This window comes from Urtica dioica, chromosome 2 (genome assembly GCF_054948205.1).
Source record: "Urtica dioica subsp. dioica isolate 48M chromosome 2, U.dioica_male_clone48M_v1_H2, whole genome shotgun sequence".
In the NCBI taxonomy this organism is placed as follows: Eukaryota; Viridiplantae; Streptophyta; class Magnoliopsida; order Rosales; family Urticaceae; genus Urtica; species Urtica dioica.
The window spans coordinates 40,424,448-40,449,439 of record NC_142757.1 but is presented as its reverse complement, the minus strand read 5'-3'; the positions used below and the strand labels follow the sequence as shown (position 1 = coordinate 40,449,439).

Here is a 24,992-nt window from a genome sequence, read left to right as displayed (position 1 = left end):
CCAGGGTGAGTAAATATCCGTCGTTTAAGCTACAAATCTGTCTTATAAGACCCAAAAATTTAAATCAACGTTTTACAACGGCGGGACTTAGCCAAAATTTCAACATTCTCACTTTTGTCCTACTCTTTATCTTCTTCTTTCTCTCTCCCACACCCACAAAAACCTTTTCCTCCTTCCGCCTCTCCCCCCCTCCTCCTCCGACGTGCCCATTTCTCCGCCGCCGCCGCCTCTTCTTATTTCTTCTTCGTTTCTCTCCCTCTCTCTTACCCACGAAACCCTTTCCCTCACTCTATTTCTTTTTCCTATTTCCCTCACCCACGAAATTCGTCCGCCTCTTTTTCTTTCTTCTTCGTTTTTCGCCTCTGCCTCTCCATCATGACATTGCCACCTCTCGCCTCGATTTTTCTTCCACCCGCCATTACAGTGTTACATCTCACCTCCTCCTCTTCCGACGTGCCCATTTCTCCGCCGCCGTCGCCTCTTTTTATTTCTTCTTCGTTTCTCTCCCTCTCTCTTACCCACGAAACCCTTTCCCTCACTCTATTTCTTTTTCCTATTTCCATCACCCACGAAATTCGTCCGCCTCTTCTTCTTTCTTCTTCGTTTTTCGCCTCTGCCTCTCCATCATGACATTGCCACCTCTCGCCTCGATTTTTTTTCCACTCGCCATGACATTGTTACATCTTGCCTTGACTTTGCTTCCTCTCGCCATGACCTAGCCTCTACGTGCCATGACGTCGCCAACTCTTGCCATGACTTAGCTCTTCTTGCCGTGACCTAGCTTTTCTCTCTCCTTGACCTCGTCTTCCTCTCGCCGTGGCCTCCGATTCCAGGTATATTTGTGGTTTACTTATTGGGTTTGTGTTTAATTTTTTATTTTGATATGATTATTGGTTGAGCATTTGATAATAGTTTGGATTTGTATTTTTTATGTTGATAATGGATTGAATTAGGTTTGTGTTGAACTTTGATTTTGAAATGAGTATTTTTTATAATTTTGAAATTAGTTATTTTGATAATGGATTGAAATACGTTTGTGTTGAACTTTGTTTTTGAAATGGGTATTTGTTGATTTTAAAATGATTTAGTTTTATAATGGATTGAAATAGGTTTGTGTTGAACTTTGATTTTGAAATGTGTATTTACTGATTTTGAAATGGGTTATTTTGATAATGGATTGAAATATGTTTGTGTTGAACTTTGATTTTGAAATGGGTTTTTGTTGATTTCGAAATGGGTTATTTTGATATTGATTGAAATAGGTTTGTGTTGAACTTTGATTTTGAAATGAGTTATTTTGATAATAGATTGAAATATGTTTGTGTTGAACTTTTGATTTCGAAATGTGTATTTGTTGGGTTTTTTTATATTGAATAGATATTGATAATGGATGTTTTGTGTTGAACTTTTGATTTTTGAATTGTGAATTTTTTTTGGGTTTTTGGGTATTGATTGGGATAGAGATTGTGATTTTGAGTATGTGATTGATATTGGGATTGTGGTTGAAAATTTTCATACACTTTTTGGTGTTTAGATAGAATGTCTACCAATGATGAACATATTGACCCCATGGTGAAAAAAAAAGACAACTTAATCCGGAAGATTTTGGGAAAAGAAAGAATACATTGATGAGTAGAATTGCTAAACTAAAATCAAGTGGTTGCAAAGTGACCGTTGGATTTACCATTCCGGAAAAATGTAAGGCACATTGTCTTATAAGAGTTGGCTAAGTGGTAAGAGGTTTTTGTCACAACATATATGATACATATCTAAAAGATATATTCCACACCACGGAACCGCTTTTGATCGGCCGGCGGCTATTGAAACATATCACACAAGTGTGTCGAATGAAGATTAAAAGAGGTTTGTGTAGTATAGAAGAAGTGAAGAGTTAAAAAAAAATATTAAGAAGCAAAAGAGTTCTGAAGAAGGAACAAGTATAACTCTAACAATGGGCAAGAAGAATATCGAGTGCCAGACCAAAAATATGTAAGTTTCTAACTAATTTGCATGATTTTTACTTACTTTTCTTTATTTTTTACAAATTCTACCGCGACGAGAAAATTGTCTCTTGCGGGGAAAATGGGTACTGTGAAGTCCGAGAGCAGTACTTTTGGGGTTTCATCTTCGCTGTGACTTTATAATTTCATGTCGCGGAAAAATCATACGTCGTCATGACAAATTTTCTTTTTCGTCGCAGCGGAATGATTATTTTTTACACCGAGAGCATGTATTTTCTGGGTTTCTCTTCCGATGCGACGGGAAAATATCAGGTCGCGGCGTAATCAACGATTTTCACTAGATTTTGTTGAATTTTGATGATTTTTTTAATTTAAATAGTACGAAGAACTTGGGGAGGTATTCTACAAGGCAGCATATATAGATGGAGGCAAGAAATCCGGATGCAAATCCATTACAAAAGAATATCAACAAGAAAATTGTAAGTGTTCATGCTCATGTTTGGTAACTTTGTTTAATGCTTTTAAATTATAATCCACTTTATTTTCAGGAGGACTTACAAATGAAAGAAGAAAATGAATTGTGGGTATTGGAATCTTCGAAAGACATCTTGGAAGAAGCTGTGGGATCCAAAGAGCATCATGGCCGGCTGTGAGGTCAATCAAAGTTTGTTACGTCTACGAAATATATCGCTACTACCACTTCCTTCAAAGATGAGTTTAGCAAGGTAAGAAGTGAATAAAATGTGTTTCAAGCGCTCATGTTGAAGTCGCGGAGTGCTTTCGTCGAAGGTCCGCTTGTCCATGATTCGGGCAAAGAAATACCATCCGTCGAAGAAGATGGTGCAACAAATAAACAAGAAGACAGACATGCGACGATTGACGAGGAAGATGATGTTGATACGACGAATCAACAAGATTATGATGATGCTTTAACTCCTCTAAGTAAAATATAAAACACAATATCAGTCAATCCACATTCGTCTCAGAAATTTTCTCTGACGCCATCGTCCGATGAAAGTGCGTTATGTTTTCTTCAACTCATTGTCACGGAAACGAGGAATCTATTGAGCGTTGCTAGTGGCCGAGCTTATTTGGCTCACACGGAAGTTCACAGCTTAACATTAGGGCCGGATAATGTACGTACGGGTAAGCGTTGACATGACTTTTATAAGAAATCTCGTTTACCGGTTCCAACATTTGAAACAACTACCATTGAAGTTTCGGTTAGGGGTTTTGTAGCATGGCCTAGAAAGTTGTTAAACTTTGATAAGGTCAAAGAGAGTCACGGTCCAAACCCCTTAGAATCCTTGAAGTTTGATAGTGCTACCAAAGCTTACAAAGTTGAAAGCAAAAAGATTGTGTACGATCTCATCCTTCCGAAGTTGCGATTCTTAGCCCAATACGCCCACCGATCAATGCTAGAATCCAAGAGGGTAATCGATGTCAAGGTTTGCAAGACTCTTTTTGCGATTGATGTTTCACTAAATTTTTATGACATGTCGGATTTTTTGATGTGTGAAGAAATAAGTCTTCCGTGCGTAACGGTCTACATGAGGTAACATTTATGATACGCGATTGATGTTTCACTAAATTTTGATGACATGTTGGATTTTTTGATGTATGAAGAAATAAGTCTTCCGTGCGTAACGGTCTACATGAGGTAACATTTATGATACGTTTTTTTTAATTATTTTATTATTGTGTATATTGTTTTAAATAGCCACAATGCCTAATTTAAATTTTTATTTCTAAGCTTGCTAAAAGCCGATGTGGAGCAATCGAAACGGGCGCACAAATTCTATTTTTTGCCTCCATGCATGAGTTATTTCATCTCCCTCAATATGACCAACACACGGAGCAACGAAATCAACAACTCCATAAGAAAATGCGTGCGAGGATAAAGAGTTCTCATTTCGTAAAATTTCGAAGCGCATTGGATGCTTGTAGTTTTCGAACCTTGGACTTATAGCGGTATCCTCTTCGATCAGTTAAAGATGCATAAAAAACTTCCTCCCAACTTAAAAAGTTTGATCACAAGGTAAACTATCTAAATTAGTTATAAATATAATTAGTAAGTATAAAAATGATGAAGTTATATTATTTGCAGTTTTTATTGAGTTTCATAGGGTTTGCATAAGTTTCAAGCTTGAACATGCGCAAGCCAAAGGAAATGGAGCACTTACCGTGTCGAAGGACATCCAAAACAACCCGGAAATACAGAGTACAAATATTATACTTTGCTATACATGTGCAACATCTTCGATCAAGATATTTAAAAGCTTTAATAAAAAACATTTTACACAAGTTGATATTGATAGAGTTAGAGAAGAATGGGTGAATGATGCTACTTCATTTGTTGATTTTGGAGACTCTTAGACGTCATTTGGTGTTTTTTGGACGTTGAATTTTGATGGACGTTATTGATTGGTCCTATTTTTTTAGGACATAAAACTTCGTCCTATTTTTTATGATGGACATAGTATAATTCTCCTTGTTTGACGGACGTAATAGTTTAGGGCATAACGCATGTGGTACTATTGGCAAAGATTATATGATTTAGTACATGAACATTAAGCTGAAAGATGATAGATCATCCACCTAGCTATAAGGGGGCATACATTTCTGCAGCCTAGGGCTCGAACCCAATACCTCTTAAGCGAAGTATGTGTGAGATTACCACCAGACCAAACTAGTTATCACATATTTGTTATTATAAAAAAAACCTTATATAAATATAAATATCGAAATCCCGTATATTAGATGATTATTTTATTTTAAATCGATAATTTTAATTCAATATAATTATGTCTTGTTTCCAATTCTTCAGACTAAATATGCTTATAGAAATAGCAAGGGTTATTATATATTATGAAAAAATTAACAAAACATTTTATCTCCATTATAAGGAAATCTAGCACTAACTTCTATAATACTTATTAGGGTTGTGATAAAAATAAGGGTCCAGTGGCTATCTAGCCATATAAAACGTTATAAATTTCTAAATAACTAACGTTTCGTTAATTTTTGGTAAATAGCCACATAAATTCATTTACGCAAAGTAAATTTATAGCAAATATTTGTAAATAACGTTGGTAACATCATATTTTTGGTTAATTACAAAATATTTATGGATATTTACGAAAATTTTACAAAACGTTGGCTAAAATGCAAATACTTATGTTTTTATGACTTATATCGCTAAATATTTGTAAAAATAATAAAACGTGAACTAGATCGGACCACTATTTTTTAAACCGTCGGTCCAATTCAAAAAGATTTATGTCTAATCCGATCGGATCCGGCTCAAATATTTATTAGATAGCGATTTAGACTAGACTGGACCAGATCAGTGCTAATTTGTTTAAGTATTATTTATATATTTAATAATTCTAAGACATTTGAACGAACTAATCTGAGTTGTATATATGATTTAATACATGTTTATGTTAATATATATATATATATATATATATATATATATATATATATTTTTTTTTTTTCTATTCTCAATTCGTACAAAAAATTCTAAAAATACTAAATACGATCTAAAACAGTTTAAATCGGACCAAACTTGTCTAAAATAGTTTGGTCCGATTTGATTAATTTCCTCGAACCATTTGATCTGGTCTAAAACTTTTTAAATTGTTTAAAATGGTCTAGCCAAGTTTGGAAACCGACCAGACCAACGGTGAACACCCCTAAATCACTTACTATAAAAATACACTATTTCAAACTAGCACTTTATATTTATACATCTGAATTTTCTTATGAAATATTTAATTAACTGTATTGCTCAAATACACATTTATGATTAGTGAGGCCATGCACTTTTACGTTATGAGAGGAGCTATGTGCTAAAAAAAATATATTCAAAGATCTGACCACCAAAAGAGAATTTCAAGACCTGGTCAAATGGCCATCAGTCCCAAATATGCTTAGAAGAATTTTCAAACGTAAGTATAGACCAAGTCATCAACAAGTGGCATATAAAATTCAATGTAACCTCTGTAATAGGCAAAGTGAGTCCAAATTCTTATGTCTCTTCTAAAAGATATAAATCAAATCCGGGCCTCAATAAGTAAGAGCCTTACCTCTACAAAAGAAAGAAAGATAGAAAGAAAAAAATAGATCAAAATCAAATCAATATGGAGGTCTCAACTCCAAAGCTAACTAAAATGCTTTCGTTGATAATAATAGCCTACGTTTTGCTCTTCGGCTCTAGGCAAGCAGTAGCGGCTTCTGCGGGAGATCCGTTGGAGTCGAGATTCGAAGCTTGCAGGCCAAGAAACTGCGGATCGGGCCCAAACATAAGCTTCCCGTTCTTCGTGGAAAAGGCGGGAGCCGATTTCTGCGGCCTTATGGGCTTCGGAATCGGGTGTTGGGACGGAAAGCCAATCTACAACACATCACGCGGACCCTACGTCGTGAGCGACATCTCTTACTCAAACCACTCTCTCCGTCTCGTCGACCTCGACGTGTACGGCAAAAACGACACCTCTTCTTGCCTCGCGCCACGTCACTACTTCATCTTCGACGAGTACCGCTCGCTGACCAGAGCGTTCAGGCCCGACCACGCAAACCTACAGTTCTTCTACAACTGCAGAAACCTCGGAGGCGCTAGGGTTTTGAGAATCGGCCGTGACGTGTCGCTTCTCGGCTGTGCCTCGAACTCGTCGTCCTCGTCGTTTGTGGCTCTTGTGGTCAGAAACGACGAGCTGACTTCGACGACGAGCGTCTCGGCGAGGTTTTGCGAGTCTGAGGTGGCGACGCCGGTGAATTTGGGCGGGAATTGGAGCGGAAACGCGAGCGTAAAGAGCGTTGACTATGAGGGGCTTTTGAGGAGAGGGTTTGACTTGGATTGGGAGGGATCGGAGTCGGTTCTGTGCTCGCCGTGTTCGAGGAGTGGCGGTCGGTGTGGTGTTCATCAGAAAAGGTTCGTGTGTTTCTGTCCGGACGGAACTTCTCAGCCGGCGAACTGTACGGACGCAGTCGCTGTCGCCGGAGGAAATAGAATAACACCAGCACCAGGTACGTTACATTTTCATTTATTACTCTATAAATCTGTATACACTAGGAAAAATAATAATATTTTTTTACACATATATATCATTCAATTTTTTATTTATTTTATATTTATAAACTTTAGCTATTTTAATTAAATTTAGACAAATGTTGTAAATTTATTAGTTTTGATTGGCTGCTTAGCGAAATAGTTGCATCAAAATTACAAACGATTTACCGAATAGTCAAACGTTTTTTATTTTATATGGCGAAATAGCCATATAAAGCACAATGAGATAACATAATTACCATCATATAAACTTGTTTATAGTAATTTATACACTGGTTAATATCGAACATGATTATTTATATTTTTTTAATCTTCTTGGTATTCTGATGGACAAAGAATAAGATGGAATGTTAAATGACATTTAATAAAATTTTAAAATTAGTCTCTCAAATATCTCGTGTAATTTTATATTCCATAAATAACTCTCCTTAACATATTTTTCTTGTTTAACCCTTTTATTTAAATTATATTTTTTTTACTGTTTTATTTAGGGCTGTGCACGGTCCGATCCGGTCCAAAACCGGCCAAAAAATCAGACCGGACAGCTTAAAACGGTCCAAAAAAATCCAAACCGGACCGGACCAAAAAGCTGTAAAAACCTGACCAGACCGGACTGTTTTGAACGGTTCGGTATGGTTTAAACCGAACCGGTTTAAACCGTTTTGAACCGTTTGGACTGGACGGTTCTAGATCGTTTTGGACCATTTAGACCGTTTTGAACCGTTTAGACCGGAACGTTCTAGATTGTTTGGATCGTTTTGAACCGTTTTACATAATTAAAAAAAACCATTAATTTTCCACAAAACCAAAAAATATATAATCATGTACGGGAGGGAAACACATGCACAAATGTCTAATTTAGCTAGTTGGACATTAATTTTTTTTTATTTATTTTATATTTATGAATAAACCGGTCCGGTCCGGTTTAACCGTTTTTTTTAAACCGGACCGGACCGTTTGTAATGAGTAGATCGGACCGGATGAAAAAAAATCGTTTTAAACCGAACCGGCGGTCTAAAAATCACCGGTCCGGTTGACGGTTTTTACGGTTTTTTTTTACACCGTCCTAGTTTTATTTCTGATTTTATATTTTTTATTCCAAAATTAATGACGTTAATTTAGGTATTGAATTTTTTTTATAACCACCACACATATAGAAAATTCGGCTGTTTATTTAAAATTTGTATGGTTTACAATCATATGGTTTAAATTTTGTATAGTTCGTGTGATTTTCTTATATTTAGCTATCCATGTATGTAAATGGCATATATATATATATATATATATATATATATATATATATATATATTATGAATGTATAACAGATAAGGACAAATTTGAATTATTCTGATAAACAAACTCAAACCCTTGTGATTTTATTAAAAAAAACATTTACAAAATAATTATGCTTCATTTCAATTAGTTTCATCAATTGCCTATTTCGTATGACCTTGTCTTATGGTATAACACGGTCTCTTGGAAAGGTTGAGCATTAATTACTCGGTCAGTCGATTGTTGATATGGGCATTCAATGTATTTAAAATAAATAATATATAAGCGAATTTATGTGTAAACATTATTATACCAGCTTCTGCCATCTATTTTGTTATTCAGTTGATATCTCTCTTTTTTTTTTTTTTTTTTTTTTTTTTTGAGGAAATTCAGTTGATATCTCTAAAAAATAATATTCATTCATTTCTTATCCATATTCTGAGAGTTGTGGTGTAAGAAACACTGAGATTCGATGAACATTGCAGGATAGAAACGTCCACTTATTAAAACTCGGATAAATTTACAGAAAAAATTAAAAGGCCTTAGGCATCTCTAACCCAAAACTCTATAAATACAGTTTATATCACTTCAAACAATATTTCATCTCTTATCCAATACTCCATTTTTACCACAAAAAAAAAACATATTCCATATTTTTTTCTAATATTTTAATAATTTAATTTCCTAATTATCACACTATATTCTATATATATATATATATATATATATATATATATATTTAATTTGTATATTTTGTATCAAACCATACTATATAATTTTTTACATATTATATAAATTTAAAATGATTATGTGACTCTCCAATAAATACAAAGTAATAATTTTTTAATATAAACACACATTTACATATAACATTTAAATATTTGACAAACAGTTATAAAGTAAAGTACATCATACTAAAATACTAATTAGAACTTTACATATATATATATATATATATATATATATATATATATATATATATATATATATATATATATATATATAAACTATAAATAATAAAAATGCAAAAAAATAAACAATTTTTTATTTAGACTTATTCATTGATATACTTTTCCCACACATGATCTATCAGTACGTTTGCACTTAATTTTGTAATGTATTATGTCTATCATATTGCTTGCACTTGACTTTGTAATGTATACCGTTTAGCAATTTATTTTTTATGGTTTTAATTTGTATATATGACATGTAATTTAATGAGTACTTTTGATCGATGTTCTTACCAAATTAGAATGACATAAAATGATTTTGTGATAAATTAATATAATTACATAATAAATATTAAAATATAATAAGTTTTGAGGTTATTTTGTAATTATTTAAATATTATTAAAACCTCACTTTAAAATGGAGTGGAATGAATAGTAAAATTCCATATTTAGAGTTTTTCTATTCATTCACTTCATAATGGAGTGAAAAATGGGATAAGATTGAAGTATATCTAACCTCATTTTGTCACATCTCACTGTCTCACTATATAATGGAGTGGGTTGATCTTTAAAAAAAAAAAATCTAGAGTCATGATAAAAAATGGACTTTTAAAAAAATTACAGACTATTTTATATAAAAACCAGAAATTGCCCATTAAGGTTTATCAAATAAACATAATTAACATTATGTTTATTTAATTTATTAATAAATTATTGGGAAAATGGTGGCAAAAATATTTAAAGTTTAGACAAAACATTACTTATATACTCTTTTTTTTTTCTTGGACAAAAATACTTGAAGTTTCAAATTTAGGTATACGTAAATACTTTGCCGTTAACATTTCTGTTTGGACTTAACGGTCCGAGTAGTAACGGACCCACTATAACGTAACATGTGGTATTTTTGCCAATGAAAAAAAAATTTAAGTATATAAGTAGTTTTTTTTTATCAAACATTGAGTATTATTGCCACCATTTCCCCTAAATTATTCAATCAAATTTAAGAAAAAGATAGGTACAATTTTAAATCCCACCATAACGCATGTGTATTTGCATATAACTCCCTAGAAAATATAATATGCACATTAACTTTGCATGATCCATGACTTTCTTTTCTATTAATATGCCTAATAATCGTCCATACAATATTGTTTAATTTTTTTTTCCCCTTACATCTGTTGATTACCTCACAAGTAGTTGGTAGTAAGAACAATATGCAATTCTCTCATTCAAAGATAACACTTATATGTTACTTTATTTTTTTCAACTGACTCCAAATGTGGTCGTTATTTAACAGGAAAATCAGCAACTTTGGCGGTTAAATTGGGAATATTAATTGGTAAGCTCAGAAATTCAGTTTTCTTTTCTATATTTCCACTCACTCACCCTTATTTTTCACTTTCAGCTGCCATTGTTGTTGGGCTCGGCTTTACAGCAATCATACTATTCTTCTGCCTTAAGAAGAAGAGCTCATCTAATAATCGATTCATTATCTTCTGGAAGAAACAAAACAAAACTTATGAGCACGTCGAGGCGTTTCTTAAAACCTACGGGCCTCTTCAGGTTCGAAGATATAGCTACCGAGAGATCAAGAAAATGACGAGTGGCTTTGAAGAAGAGTTAGGCAAAGGAGGGTTTGGAGATGTGTACAAAGGAAAGTTAGAGGACGGTTGTCTTGTCGCGGTGAAAGTGTCAAACAAGTCAAAGTCCAACGACGATGGTCAAGACTTCATCAATGAGGTCGCGACTATAAGCCGAACTTCACACGTAAATGTTGTTGCTTTGTTAGGCTTTTGCTTCGAGGGAGCGAAAAGAGCTCTCATTTACGAGTTCATGCCCAACGGATCTCTAGAAAAATTGATATTCAACGAAGATATTCAAATTGAAGATTGTCACCGAATCGCGCTTGGGATAGCGAAAGGGCTTGGATACTTGCATCGGGGATGTAACACTCGGATTGTGCATTTTGACATAAAGCCGCACAACATTCTTCTCGACAAAGATCTCGTGCCTAAGATATCTGATTTTGGACTAGCAAAGATTTGTACCAAAAAAGAGAGTGCGGTCTCAATGTTCGCACCGAGAGGGACTTTAGGATACATAGCGCCCGAAATCACGAACAGGAGTTTCGGAGAGGTTTCCCATAAATCGGATGTGTATAGTTACGGAATGATGATTCTGGAGATGGTTGGAGGGAGAAAAAACATCAACGCCGCAGCCGCTAACACGAGTGAAATATATTTTCCGTACTGGATTTACAAGCGCATAGAATTGGAGGAAGATCTGGGGTTGAAGAGAAGTATCATCGGCGAAGACGATAGATTAATGGCGAGAAAGATGGTGATAGTAAGTTTGTGGTGCATTCAGACCGACCCTTTGAATAGACCGACGATGAGTAAAGTCATAGAGATGTTGGAATCGGATCTCGAAGGCTTGCCAATACCGCCGAAGCCTTTCTTGTCATCTCCTTCAAGTTCGTCGCCATTTGAATCAACCTAGCTCGTTTTTGTTTCTAAATTCCTGCATAGGTTAATCTATAATTATTTCTCTTATATCATTAACAACGAGTAATCAGTCCAGACCGGCAGAGAGACTACAATGCAAGTCAAACTGCAAGGTTGTAATAAAATTGAAGAGAAACTATTCCCGATTGTGTTGGTACCGAATGTAGGAATGATCAAATTGTTTTTGACTGATGGATCCCAATTTGTATGTAGGTTCATAATTACTTTTAATTAATTTAACTAAATACAGTTGCTAAAAAAATTGAGCTATATATCTTCCGTAACGATGTTAACATCTTAACATAGCAAGTTCAACGCCGTTAGATAAATTTTAATTATCTAAAACATAACACTTGGAATAAAATTAAACCATGTTGAGAGTGATTTCAAAATCGGACCATCAGTTTTGTTGATTCATAATTTAGACTAGACAGCTAATTTGGAAAACTATTTTTAGGATTTTTATTTTGATTTTTCGCATCCCATTTATTTGATGGAAAAATTATACGAAATAGCCATTTGAAACTAATTCATTAGCAAGATAGTTAAAGTTTCAAATTTTCAGTAAAAGTAGACAAAATTACGCTGTCAAATTTTATTTTTTTGACACCAAGATTAAATTTTATGACGAATATTATAAGCAATTTATTACTTTAAAAAAAGTAATCTTATGGTCATTTTTTTAAACCTGATTATTGCACATTTTGATTATTTCACTAATTTTCGGCAAACATTGACTATTTTGTAAATTTACTAGTTTCAATTGACTATTTAGCTAAATTACTCTGATTAAAGAATGCAATGCCTAGCCAAGGTACACATAAAAGTTGTACTTGGACATATATGAAAACTATTAATTAATGATAAAGCACGAAAAAAGAACGAATAAATAATTGAAATTCTGTTTAGCCAGAGACAAGATGTTTAGATAGCTAATTTGGAAAGTTATTTTTAAGATTTTTATTTTTAATTTTACTTTTCACATCCCCTCTATTTTATTAAAGAATGCAATGCATAGTCAAGGTACACACAAGGGTTGTACTTTGACAGATATGACCACTATGAATAATGATAAAGCATGAAAAAAAACACGAATAAAGAATTGAAATTCTATTTTGTCAGAGAAAAGATGTCGCACACAATATATAGTCAATGTATGTGGCACTCTGTTTCGATGCAATAGATAGAAAATATAAAGCAGTGCGTAAAAGTAAATGACACAAAGATTAATGGTAACGCCGTTCGGAGCAACGTCATCTACTCTGGAGGGCAGTTTATACAATAGAAAAGAAATTCACTATATGAAAAGTTGTCAATATTAGACGATGGTCTTATATGGACAATCCCCGCTTCAAGGCCATTTTCCTATTACTATCCATGAATTTCAAGTCAGGCTCCCCTGAATCTGAGGTCCCCTCACTCCTACTCTCAAACACCCTACCAAATGTTTGGTAATCTTCAATGTCAAGAATCATGAATGTTCAATCACGAAATGAAAAAACCCAAACAAGCTACTCAAGCGCTTTATGAATCAGAAATAGTACAAGAGAATCACACCACACAATCAGTTTCTCAGTCTTGCACGTCTAAGAGCCCTAATTCTGTGAATGACCGCGTCAAAGAATACTAAGGGCAAAAGCTTTCTTTTATAATGGTCAACATCTCTGGAAGTCGAATTAGGGTTTTTTATCCATTCATGCGGAGAAGATATACGTAGAAGGTATTCCGCTAACAATCTTGGCGTAACAGAAAACTAGCCAAAAATACAGAATTTGCGCATAGCGGAGAAGATGTCTCAACATATCCTAAAGCATATTGCAAGACAAACTTGCCGTAAAAAATAGAGAAATTGCCTCATTTGCCACCAATTTTATAAATGTCCCATTTTCCACCGAAAGACTAATTTGACCTAAAATGCCACCGTTAAGATGTCTCGTATTTTTTCTTTACTTTCAAGCTGCCTGCCCAGTGCCGGAAGGTCAAGGAAGTTGGTGACCTGATGACAGGGGAGCCGATGACCGAAGCCCCGGTGAACGGCGGCCTTTCAAGAAGTATGTGAGCTATACTTTACATTAATTATGAGGTAGGACTCCATTATTCAAAAATTCAAAGAACTATCTATGTCAACAATGTTGACATCTATTTGTGCCATTTCACTATTAGATGTCAACATTGTTGACATAGATGGTGGCATTTTGGACCAAATTAGTCTTTTGGTGGAAAGTGGGAAAATGTTATGAAATTGGTGGTAACTGAGGCAATTTCTCTAAAAAAAAAATAAGCCAACAACACAAGTAACAACAAGAATGAAAGCTTATTAGAGTTAATTAATATTTCAATGATAACAAAACTTCTAGTCCACTTTCCATAAGAGAGAGAGACTAGCTAAACCATCTACCTAGATAAGTATTTTCTTAAGACATAGCTTCTCCAATCTCTCTCACAACCCTAATAACTATCTCATATAATCAATAATCTCGATATCTGTCTTGAATTTATCAGGCATGAAATGACGTGTCGCTCAAATACTAAAACATATAACTTAAATTGTATTAGCGAATTAGTCTAACTTAAATTGAGAATTGATTATGGTAACTTAAGTTGCATTTAATCAATTGATTTCATTGATAATTAGTTATAATTTCGTGAAAAATGTTTCTCCTTTTATTAGACACATTTGGAGTAGACTATTGACCTTCATCTGGACCTCTTCGTTTTAGCTTCTTCATGAACTTCTCAAAATTCATGGCCAGTAGAGCAATCTGTTCAGACATATGATCATCTTCGGTATCACCAAAGACTTCAGCTTTGAGGCCCACATTTATGATTTTTGTCTCTGGTTCATTCTCGTGAAGATACATCTCAAATGAGAGAGGGTCGATTCTCATATTTTTCACATCTTGAGGTTCTCCGATTGCAGCCACTTTCATAGCAAATAATTGAATAAGGGATTCCAAAACTTTTTTGACAAGCTTTCTCATTTGTTCTCCCAAGGCAAAAGATTCATTAGATATGTCACATAATATCTAACATTAAACTCTAGATAGACTCATATGTTGGTGATTATAGCACCTTGTGACCATATTAGTTGCGAAATTAATCAATTACACTAACAAGAGCTAATTAATATTATGATTATCTAACAAGATCTAGATTTACTTATTAATTATTCATGAAAGCGATGTCAAGCAACCAATAAGAGCAAGGTTTAAAGATTCAGAGAGACTCACATGATTTGGATCATCTACAGAATCTTCAAGCTTTCACTCCTCCGTCTTCAGTCTTATAAAGACTATCTTCAAGCTTTAGCTCATCGACGATCTAGACTCGACGGTGATGACACTGTAGTCTTCCGAGACGTAATCTCCGAGGCGAATAAGAAAGATGAGTGAGCTCAATCTTTATCTCACTACGATCTAGAACGAAGTGTTTAGATAGCGCCGCGTTTATGAGATTGGAATCACGGAGTTCCAAGAGGGGGAGAGAGATCGGCCAAGAGAGAGGGAGAGAGCTCTTGGTCGAATTTTTCTAAAGCAAATCACTTGATTTTTGCCTTCTCATGAACCACTATTTATAGTAATGGAAATGATATATTCTTGATAGTATCCAAAATATATTATTTCCTTTTATTATATTCACACTAGTGAAACAAAGCTTAGCCCTTGGATCTCATCTCAAGAATCTTATTTTGTCTCTTAGCCATCAGATCAATATCTATGAGATTTTATTTTATGTTTAAATAGAGAATATTTAATTATGAGAGAATAAAGGAAATATCTTATTTCCTTTTAAATATTATTCTCTTTAAATATTCATGAGAAATAATAAAAGACAATATCTTATTTCCTTTTAAATATTTTTATCTCTCCTTTATTGTTTAAATTAAAGAGAAAATATTGGTAAGTACCAATATTATGATGGACGAATTTTACACACACAACCAAGAGAGATGACGCAAATCCTTGTGCTCAAATCCCAAAAAAATTCGTCCACCTCATTTTGGCAAGACCCAATTGCTTATAAAACCCACTTAATTATTTATTTACTTGGTCCAACAATAAAGAAATAAGTAATTGATTAATTATTTACTTGATCAAACAATAACTAATTAATACTACCATAAATAATTATTTAATTATGCAAATACCCATATTTCAGAATTGATGCTGTCAATCACAATTACACTTGTGAGATTATTATTTGAAAGTTCTTATCCGCCTTTATTAGAGCCGAATCGGAGACTATGGACCTAGTATTAGAAGCTTAACAAATCCGATGAAAGAACGAAAAAGTCATTTCTCTTTTCTACATCGATTTGTCTAATCTTGGTCAGACTCTACCTTGCAAGCCAAGACTAAATCCTCCTTGGTATTATAATTATATATCCTCATCGGGACGAATGTCCATTGATATAGTCAGTTCGTGACATGATCCTCCAGGTTCATCCCGTGTCAAGAAAAGTCAATTATTCCGTCATACTTTTCTTGACACCTATAAGCCCTAAGCATTGTTGCTTCCCCAGCGAAAGATTCTTCCGAACGTACAAACTTCGAAAGTGCGCGTAATCTATCGGTTCTGGAATCAATAGGTGGGAGAACATTTACATTCTTTCAGAAAGGCTGGATTCCATATCTGTAAATCACTTCCTACTCAAACCATGTTCCGAAACTCCCAAGACATAAGCTGTGATTAGCATGATAGTGGCCTTTTAGAGAATGAGTCAAAGAGTGCGGTAACATGATCCAGTGTCCATGATCACTTAAGGATTTAGATCAAGTCTCACTGTGACCATCATTAGCGACCTCGGTTAGTGTGTCGTAACGGTCCTTAAACGATACATCTACAACCAAGACATGTCCGGGACGTACACATACCACAAGCGTAGAATGCTCCCACTAAGTGATCAGCCTTTATTTGTGTTCCACATATATGATTTCAGATTCAGCTACACAGGCTTGAATCAATCATCGACCAGTTTTAGTTCACCGCCCAAGCTCATATGTTGTGCATGTGACTCAGTTCGATATGGAGAGTTTGAGTTGGTGAATGTTTGATAAATCTTAATATATAAGAAATAACGTTTTCGATTCAAATAAATTATAAATGACAAAACTTTATTTTATTAATAATTCAGCGAGAATTTACAAATGCATCTTCTCGTGGGCAAGAATTCATAATATCATCATCTTTCATCATCATATTCTCAAACCTGGTAGTGAGCATCTGAATGTGTGACGTTCTAACCTTGTCAGTTCCTTCATGATAAGTTTGAAGGATATCTCATGCCTCATTTTAACCTCATAGTTAGATATAAGCTTGAAGATGTTTTCATCAACTGCAGAGAATATGACATTTATAGCTTTTGAATTCATGATGACATCTTTCTCTTCATTATCTATCTATTACTCTTCAGGCTTCAATTGGGCAACACTTTTTCCATCAATCACCATGGGAGCACTCCAAGAAGACATAAATGCTCTATAAGCTCTCTCAACAATTGCCTTGATAAAAGCTTTCATTCTTGCTTTCAAGTACGCAGCCATAATTAGGTCCCTCCACAAGCGGAGATAGACTTTAGTAGACAGATTAAACGAAAAATCAATAGTAGAAAAACTGGATCATACTCTTTCAATTGAATTATCCGCTTTGATACCAACTGAGATTATTAAACAATTAATGAGATAGTATTCAACTATTTATTGAAACAAACTTGCTGAGCAACTAACTATTTATGGAAAATCAATTAAGCAAGCAATCAAACAAGCTGAAAAGAATAAGGGACATAGAGATTTTTTAATCAGTGAAAACACCTAGTTATGGAGACTGATACAAATGGTGGTGAAAAGCAAATCACTAATAATCTACCAAAGGCACAATGACTCAAAGTTTGCAAATTCCCGCACAAACTGTCGTCTCCTTCGATCCTCTGATGAATCGCAATTATAGACTGTATCTTTTTTTTTTTCACGCAATCCTCTCCCTCTTAGCGATAAACGCGGATCACATGTTTCTCACAGACTTTGTAAAAATAAAACAACAACAGTAGCAAGCAATTTTCCAACGCAGTTGTCGATAAAAATCACTAACGCATAGAGACTGGCTAGTGAATAAGTCGGCGTGCGTGGACTAAAACAAAAAGTAATGCATGATCCATTGAAAACCCTTGGTGATTTTTTTATTAGGTTAGGAAGAAAATCTTCCACGAATATGGTAGGTCGGACTACTGAATCCGATCGTATCGTTCCAACGATATCTAAACAGAAAATAGAACATTCGCAGTTTGATTAGTGCGGGAAGGAAATATGACTTGAGTACCTCGACGTCTTGAACAACTTGATGAACGTCTTGATCAACTTACAATTGTGTTTCCAAATTAATACCATGTCCAAGAGGATCCAACATCGTCGAAGCATTTCAGGAGATTAACCATGAAGTAAACATTTTGTTGTCTCCGAAATCGCCAGCAGGTTGTCGCATGGTGGGAGAGGGATTAGAATGTTCTAAGTCACTGAACGTCACTTCAAAGCACACATCAGTGGCACACTAATGACCTATGTCAGAGACTACACTACCAACATCGTCCTCACACCAAAGAGAACGTCGAAGTGGCAGCCATGAAACATGACAAGGAGGGCGCATGCAGAGGAAGATTCATGTCATATTCCAATCAATCTTTAAACCAGTTACTTTTTGTTGGATACATGTATAAATGTATGCATGGACATAGTAATTAGTTAGGGACGTATCAATGCACGTTCGTATGACATTATTATATATAGCTAGAGGTCTCTATTTATAGTGCAAGGTCTCAGAAAGGTTACAACCTTGAGTCACAAAAAAAAAAAAAAAACGTCCAACCATTATGGTTTTTAAACACATTAAAGCACACTAATGACAAACGTTTTTGTTTTTTATCCTCATGATGCTCACCTTCCGTTTGAAATCTTTCAGATATCAAAACCGTCCAGCCATTAAGACATTAACTCCCACAGTTACAATGTCGTTTGATTTAATTCTCATAGAACGACTGGACGGCGGGGGCGGCGCGTGCGCGTGTGGTGAACTTGGGCTTCTCTACGTCCATGCCCTCTAAAACTTGGGTCACCGTTGGGAACCCATACCATTTGGCACAAATTGCATATATAAGCTTACTCTTTGTCCATTCTCACTCCATGTAGGGCTCTTTATTTTCATCCAACGTAGCCTTAATCAAAGATACCTAGGCAAAGCACTAGCATTCAACAACAACGTCGTATGACCGGGAAAGTATTAATGAACATCATAACAATGATCATAACTTCATACAAACAACTAATGTGTTTACATAATTAATGTGTTTCTTTAAGCACACTTTGAGCATCAATTTCTCATTCATTATAGCTCCGATTTTGTCATTACAACCGATATCATACCCCTTTCCGCAAGGAATAATAATATGTTAGAATTATCCAATTCCGTTGAGTGGACCCTACTCAAATATCTGTCAAAAATCACCAAGTCACAAGATAATAAATACTCTTTATTATCAAAATTTTCCACATTATTCCAACAGAGTTCTCTAGAACTTATTTCTACAAATTTGAGTAACTAGAATAAAAATTTGGCTTAAAACTCCCAAGTGAAATAACTAGAAACTCAAAAATCACTTTATGGTTTAAACAAAAAAATAATTTTTGATCAAGGGCCATCACAACTTATTCTATAAAGTTTCAGATAGGTTGGGTGGTTTTTATTTATAATCCTATTCATGAACAAATTAATGAAGTTAGATGCTGAAAACTTTATTATCTCCCCAGGTTGGGCCTGCCAAACTTTAATATCTAATCCTATTCATGAACTAATTAAGTTAGAGCTTTAGCATATATGCCCTTTATTATAGACATAGCAATTTAGCCTTATTAATATATTCATTAAAGAATACGGCCTCCTGCTTAGGGCTGTGCCCGGTTGGGTCTGGTCCAAAATCGGTCAAAAAATCAGATCCGATCGCTCAAAACGGTCCAAAAAAATTCAAATCGAACTGGACCAAAAAACTGTAAAAACCGGATCAGACCGGACCGTTTTGAACAGTCGGGTTCGGTTTAAACCGTTTGGACCATTTTGAACCATTTAGACCGGATCATTCTAGACCGTTTTGGACTGTTTGGACCGTTTTGAACAATTTTACATAATTAAAAAAAAACTTTAATTTTCCAGCAAAACAAAAAACATATAATCATGTAGGGAGGAAAATACATGCACAAATGCCTAATTTGGCTAGTTGGACTTAAATTTTTTTTTTATATAAATAAACCGGTCCGGTCTGTTTTAACCGTTTAAAAAAAACCGGACCGGATCGTTTGTAATGAGTAGACCGGACACAACGAAAAAAAAAAACCGTTTTAAACCGGACCGACGGTCTAAAAATCACCGGTCCGATTTACGGTTTTTACGATTTTTTACGCCGGCCTACTCGTGCTATCTCTGACGACTCCAACAGTCTACTGCAGCCTTTGATCTTGGATTTTTAACTGGATTTATTCCTGGGTTTGGCTCTGGGACTCTGGGAGGCTTAACTAGGGGTGGTAACCCAGTCGGAGGAGGCTTAACTAGGGGTGTTAACGGTGGTTTGGGTGGTGATGGCAATTGAAGTTCAAGTATACGTTGGAGTAGCTTTTACTGTGCCACACACTAAGATAATACGCTACTCCTCTCATCTTTTTATACTATAATATATATATGCGCAATAAGAAAATTATGCCATATGGTTACGTTGCATATGCTAATGTTATACGTGTTTACATTACTACGTACTACATACCATACCATGTACTCCAATTGGTCACTTTTCGAAGTGGTCGTCACTATATTTATGTCGTCAGCCTGTATGTTGTATCACAGTTGAATGAATGAATACAGATACGCGTGAGTTATTATTACCGCATAGTAAACATTTTTTTTTTTTTTTTATATTTTATTTTATCAGATCATTGTAAACATGCTTGCTTTCGGCTGATATGTATTTATGTACTACCTATATATATATATATATGAAGGTTTAATTTTATTTTGCTATATATAAATAAGGTGGTAAATACGAAGAAATCTACTAGATCACCATATCGTTATAAAGGTTTCCAAAAGTCGAATTTTAAAAATGAGAATTATAAAGTGTAGAATTGCGACTTATAATGTGTAAAATTGAGAATAATACATCCTGGACATAAATTGCATCAAATCCCTCCCTAGGGTAGTATGAGGGAATGCAATTTATATTTAATTTCACCTTATTCATAGCAGCAGCTACACGAGAACAATGAAATTATCCTATACATAAATTGCATCAAATCCCAGAGAGTAGCACGAAGGAATGCGATCTATATTTAATTTCACTTTATTCATAGTGGCAACTATTGTTAAAAAGATTGTCCACTGAATATAATAAAATAAAGAAAGATGATTATGAATATAATAAAATAAAAAAGATGATTATTGAATATAATAGAAAGTTGATTTTATTAACATCATTATTTAATGAGTTGCTTAATAGTTAGAATCAATACAACTATCATCCATAATCTCCGTATTAAACTGAATTACATGTTGGGCATCTAAGTTTGGGCTGTGAGTTAAAAAATGGTCGGTGATTAATCTAAGCTTGAGTAGCTGGATTGAAAATCACATATGAGGAACACTGGTGAAAGGTTGATCACTTCGTGGGAGCCTTCTACACATTTGGTACGTGTACGACCCAGACAGACTTTGATTGTTGATGTGTCGTTTAAGGAATCGATAGACTACACTAACTAGGATCGCTATGATGGGCATGGTGAGACTTGATCTAAATCTTGAAGTAGTCATGGACTTCTAGGTTGTATTACCGGGTTCTTTGACTCATTCGTTATTGGCTAGATACAGATGATGTCTTGAGAGTTCGGGATATGATCTGAGCGAAAAGTGATTCACAAATACGAAATCTAGTCTTCCTGGAAAAAAAAAAAGTCAATGTTCACTCACTTAAGGGTTGATTTCAGAACCGATTGATTGCGCACACTTTCGTAGTAAGTACGTACGAAAGAATCTTTCGATGGAGAAACAACAGTGCTTAGAGCTCATATGTATTAAGAAAGACATAACAAAATAATTGACCTTTTTTATACGAGTTAAACTTGGAGAATTGATCTCATGAACTGACTATATTAATGGACGCTCAAAAACATCGAGTAAAATATAATTCTAGTAACAAGAAGAGTGCAGTTGTAACACCCAAAATTTGAGTCTAGAAGAATAATAGAATAAAAGAGACTCGTTTGACAATTATATAACAAAACGACAAAATAGTTAGACACATTGGACATAGTTTGAAAAGTCAACAAAAGTTTCACCCATGGGAGTTAAACACGTCTCAAAATACAACAAGGACACGTCACAACTTAAACATCCACAAAAAGAAAGACAACAACCCCTCAAAATAAGACCAAAGTTTGGTATAGCACCACATCAAAATAGACATAAAACAACAGCATCATCGATTAATCTCAGTCAAAATGGTCAAGCAATTCACATATTAACTCACCACGTACGTGTACAATGAGACCAAACAAGTGAACATGAGCCTACAAATCTGCTTCTCTCACAGTTCATCATGGAAGTCACACTATACACTACCTGTGAGGGGAAATGAAAAAAAATTGGGGAATGAGCTTCCACATGCTCAGTAGGAATACCGTTACTCACCCTAAGGTTTAATTCATTTTTATATAAACAAACCACATCATTTATCAATACTCGTAGTTACCAACTTTACGTTATAACCGATTATTAATAACGAATTATTTAAAACTCAAAACATCAACCAAATCTTCGGTACGAAGCCAAGAGTAGCTACTATGGGCTGCAAGGCTGCGGGTGGACGCGCATCACCTACAACCGATGATAGACCCAAATTAACTGAGAGAGGTGAGCTTAACGACTGGTAACCTCTAGTCTCGCCCCGCATAAACCCGCTACGTAGCAAAAGGAAGCGGAATGCACCATCGCTCCCTCTAATCAATCTTTTTGGACAATAATCTCTCCGGATGGAAACGCATCGCCTGACAAAAATTAAGTTCGTTCTCATTTCACTTATCCTAATCATACTAGGTTATAGTTTCGAAAACTCTAACTCGCCATGGAAACAGAACGAATCTATAAGGTTTAGTGTTCACCTAGTCAAATTTACCTATTACTAAGCATTTTAAATTCATGAAAAACTCTCACAAAGGATGAGTAAAGAAATCCCTACCTTTATGGATCCTGAAAAGTGCTCGATGGGAAGCTAGGTAACGATCGCCTCGAAGTATGTGCCACGAACGACTGATTTTTGAAATGCTCAAGAATCGGGTCAAACAAAGTTCACAGTTACGTTTGGAATGTCGAAGAGACTCGAGAATCGCCTCTGCTCAAAATTTTAACACCAAAGCTCTGGCGACGGTGGTGGTCCGACGGCGGCGGAAATCTCCGACGACCCAAAAATTAGGCAAAAAGGTGTTCCTAGAACTCCTCCAGGTCTTGAATACCTTGGTGGGGTTGGTATTATGAGAAATCACACACAAAAACATAGATCTACACAAAATCACAAAACTTACGCTGTACCGATGATGCTCCGACGAACAACTTCCGGTCCAATTTGAAAGATGAAATTTTTTAAATCTGTAGATCTCTTCAAAACAAAGCTAATGCAAAAAGAATCATGTCATTTGAGACTCGGACGGAGGAGATGTGTCAAAAAGAAGTTTCAATCCCAAACTCACCTTTTCTCCGACTTCGACCAAGCTTTTCCGGCGAACGGAAGCGAATCCACTGGCAATGTTTGTACTCAAAATGATCCTTGTGATTAAGACTTGGCGATGGTTGTTGAGGTGTATCTCACCTCCCGTTGTTTTAGTCGGAAACCCGCCGGAAAGAAAGAGAGAAGAACAGAAAGTTAGGAGAGATAGAAAGAGGGAGTGAGCTCGTGGGAGAGAGAGTGATGGGAAGAGTGATGGAAGGAGCCTTTTTCTTTTAAAAAAAACATGCCACCTCAGCCTGGTCAAACCAAAGACAATTGATCAAAGTATGACCATAAATAATTAAAATAAATAAATAAATAAAAACTGGGTTTTACAACAGTCTCGGTTCATCTTGTGGTGTGACTTAGAGATTGACGAATCGAATGAAATAAAAGAAAATAGAGAATTTGTATGTTTATTCGGATTCGTGGGAGCTTCAGTTACTAGGTCCATAGTCCCCAAGGTGGCTTTGACAAGATGGATATATATACTCGTCTTAATTATACATTTGATTACACATTCACAACTACAACTTGGTTGCAATATCTTTCGCATTTGTAATAAAGTAATTTACGAATAAGTTATTAATTTCTAAGTAACTTCGAAATATCACTAAAATTTAAATGAGATTGTAAAAGAGTAATTTAGATCAGCCCACAAGGCCCAATAGGGCTTGTGGTAGGCTTGTACAATGAGGAACAAGAGCGTTAGATTTGTTTGATCAAAGCCCAATAAGATTGAGACTTTTCTCAAATAGGAAACAAATATTATATATTAAATATGATCCGATTTGGTGAGTATTTAGTTTAGTAATTATTTATGAGAGTATCATGAAGACATTTTCTACTATTCTATTTATAGAATAGTATATCTTATTGAGAGAAACATATAATATATTGATTATGTTATTTATTGAGAATATCATTGAGATATTTGATATCATTCAATTAACTGAGTAATATATTCTAATATGAGAAGTAAATAAATATTAAATATGATCTAAATATTTTATTTACCAAAGTATCTTGGAGATATTTGATTTGTTCTACTCATAGAATTAGTATCTCATATTAAATAGAATAATATCAAATCAAATCAAGTAAGTGAAAGTTCTATTTTGGGTAACCTAGAAAACTGTAAATATGGGGCTTGGGGTAGACGAAAATTCGCCCATTATAGCTCAATTCAACTATTGGAATTCGTGCTTCCCCGATCTCCCTTGGTGTGGACGTTCTTCCTCTCTCCTGGAGTTAGAAAATTTGTTCATACCACGTTCCGAAGAAAGAAAGAATTATTCCGACACCTTGTTGGAATAATTGGTGAGTAAAGAGTTGGCTCACACCTTGGTCTCCATCTTTCCGGACACTACATCTTGGATTATTACGATATTGATCTGCCTGAGCAACCGAGGAATCAAGAATCCAAGGATGAGGAGCAACTGAGGA

The 24,992-nt window shown here is 34.9% G+C and overlaps 1 protein-coding gene across 2 annotated transcripts; it reads left to right on the top strand.

Annotated features, from left to right (window-relative positions):
* Window positions 1-6,002: 6,002 nt before the first annotated feature.
* On the top strand, window positions 6,003-11,936 carry LOC149404732 (LEAF RUST 10 DISEASE-RESISTANCE LOCUS RECEPTOR-LIKE PROTEIN KINASE-like 2.1). 2 transcript variants are annotated; one of them, XM_089606700.1, is made up of 3 exons: window positions 6,003-6,983; window positions 10,552-10,593; window positions 10,660-11,936. In XM_089606700.1, exons 1-3 carry the CDS (start codon window positions 6,107-6,109, stop codon window positions 11,751-11,753), a joined length of 2,013 nt encoding a protein of 670 aa, XP_089462826.1. In that variant the 5' UTR covers window positions 6,003-6,106; the 3' UTR covers window positions 11,754-11,936. The 2 variants fall into 2 exon arrangements, with proteins under 2 accessions (XP_089462826.1, XP_089462825.1); XM_089606699.1 differs by having other exon boundaries at window positions 6,003-6,989.
* The last annotated feature ends 13,056 nt before the right edge of the window (window positions 11,937-24,992 follow it).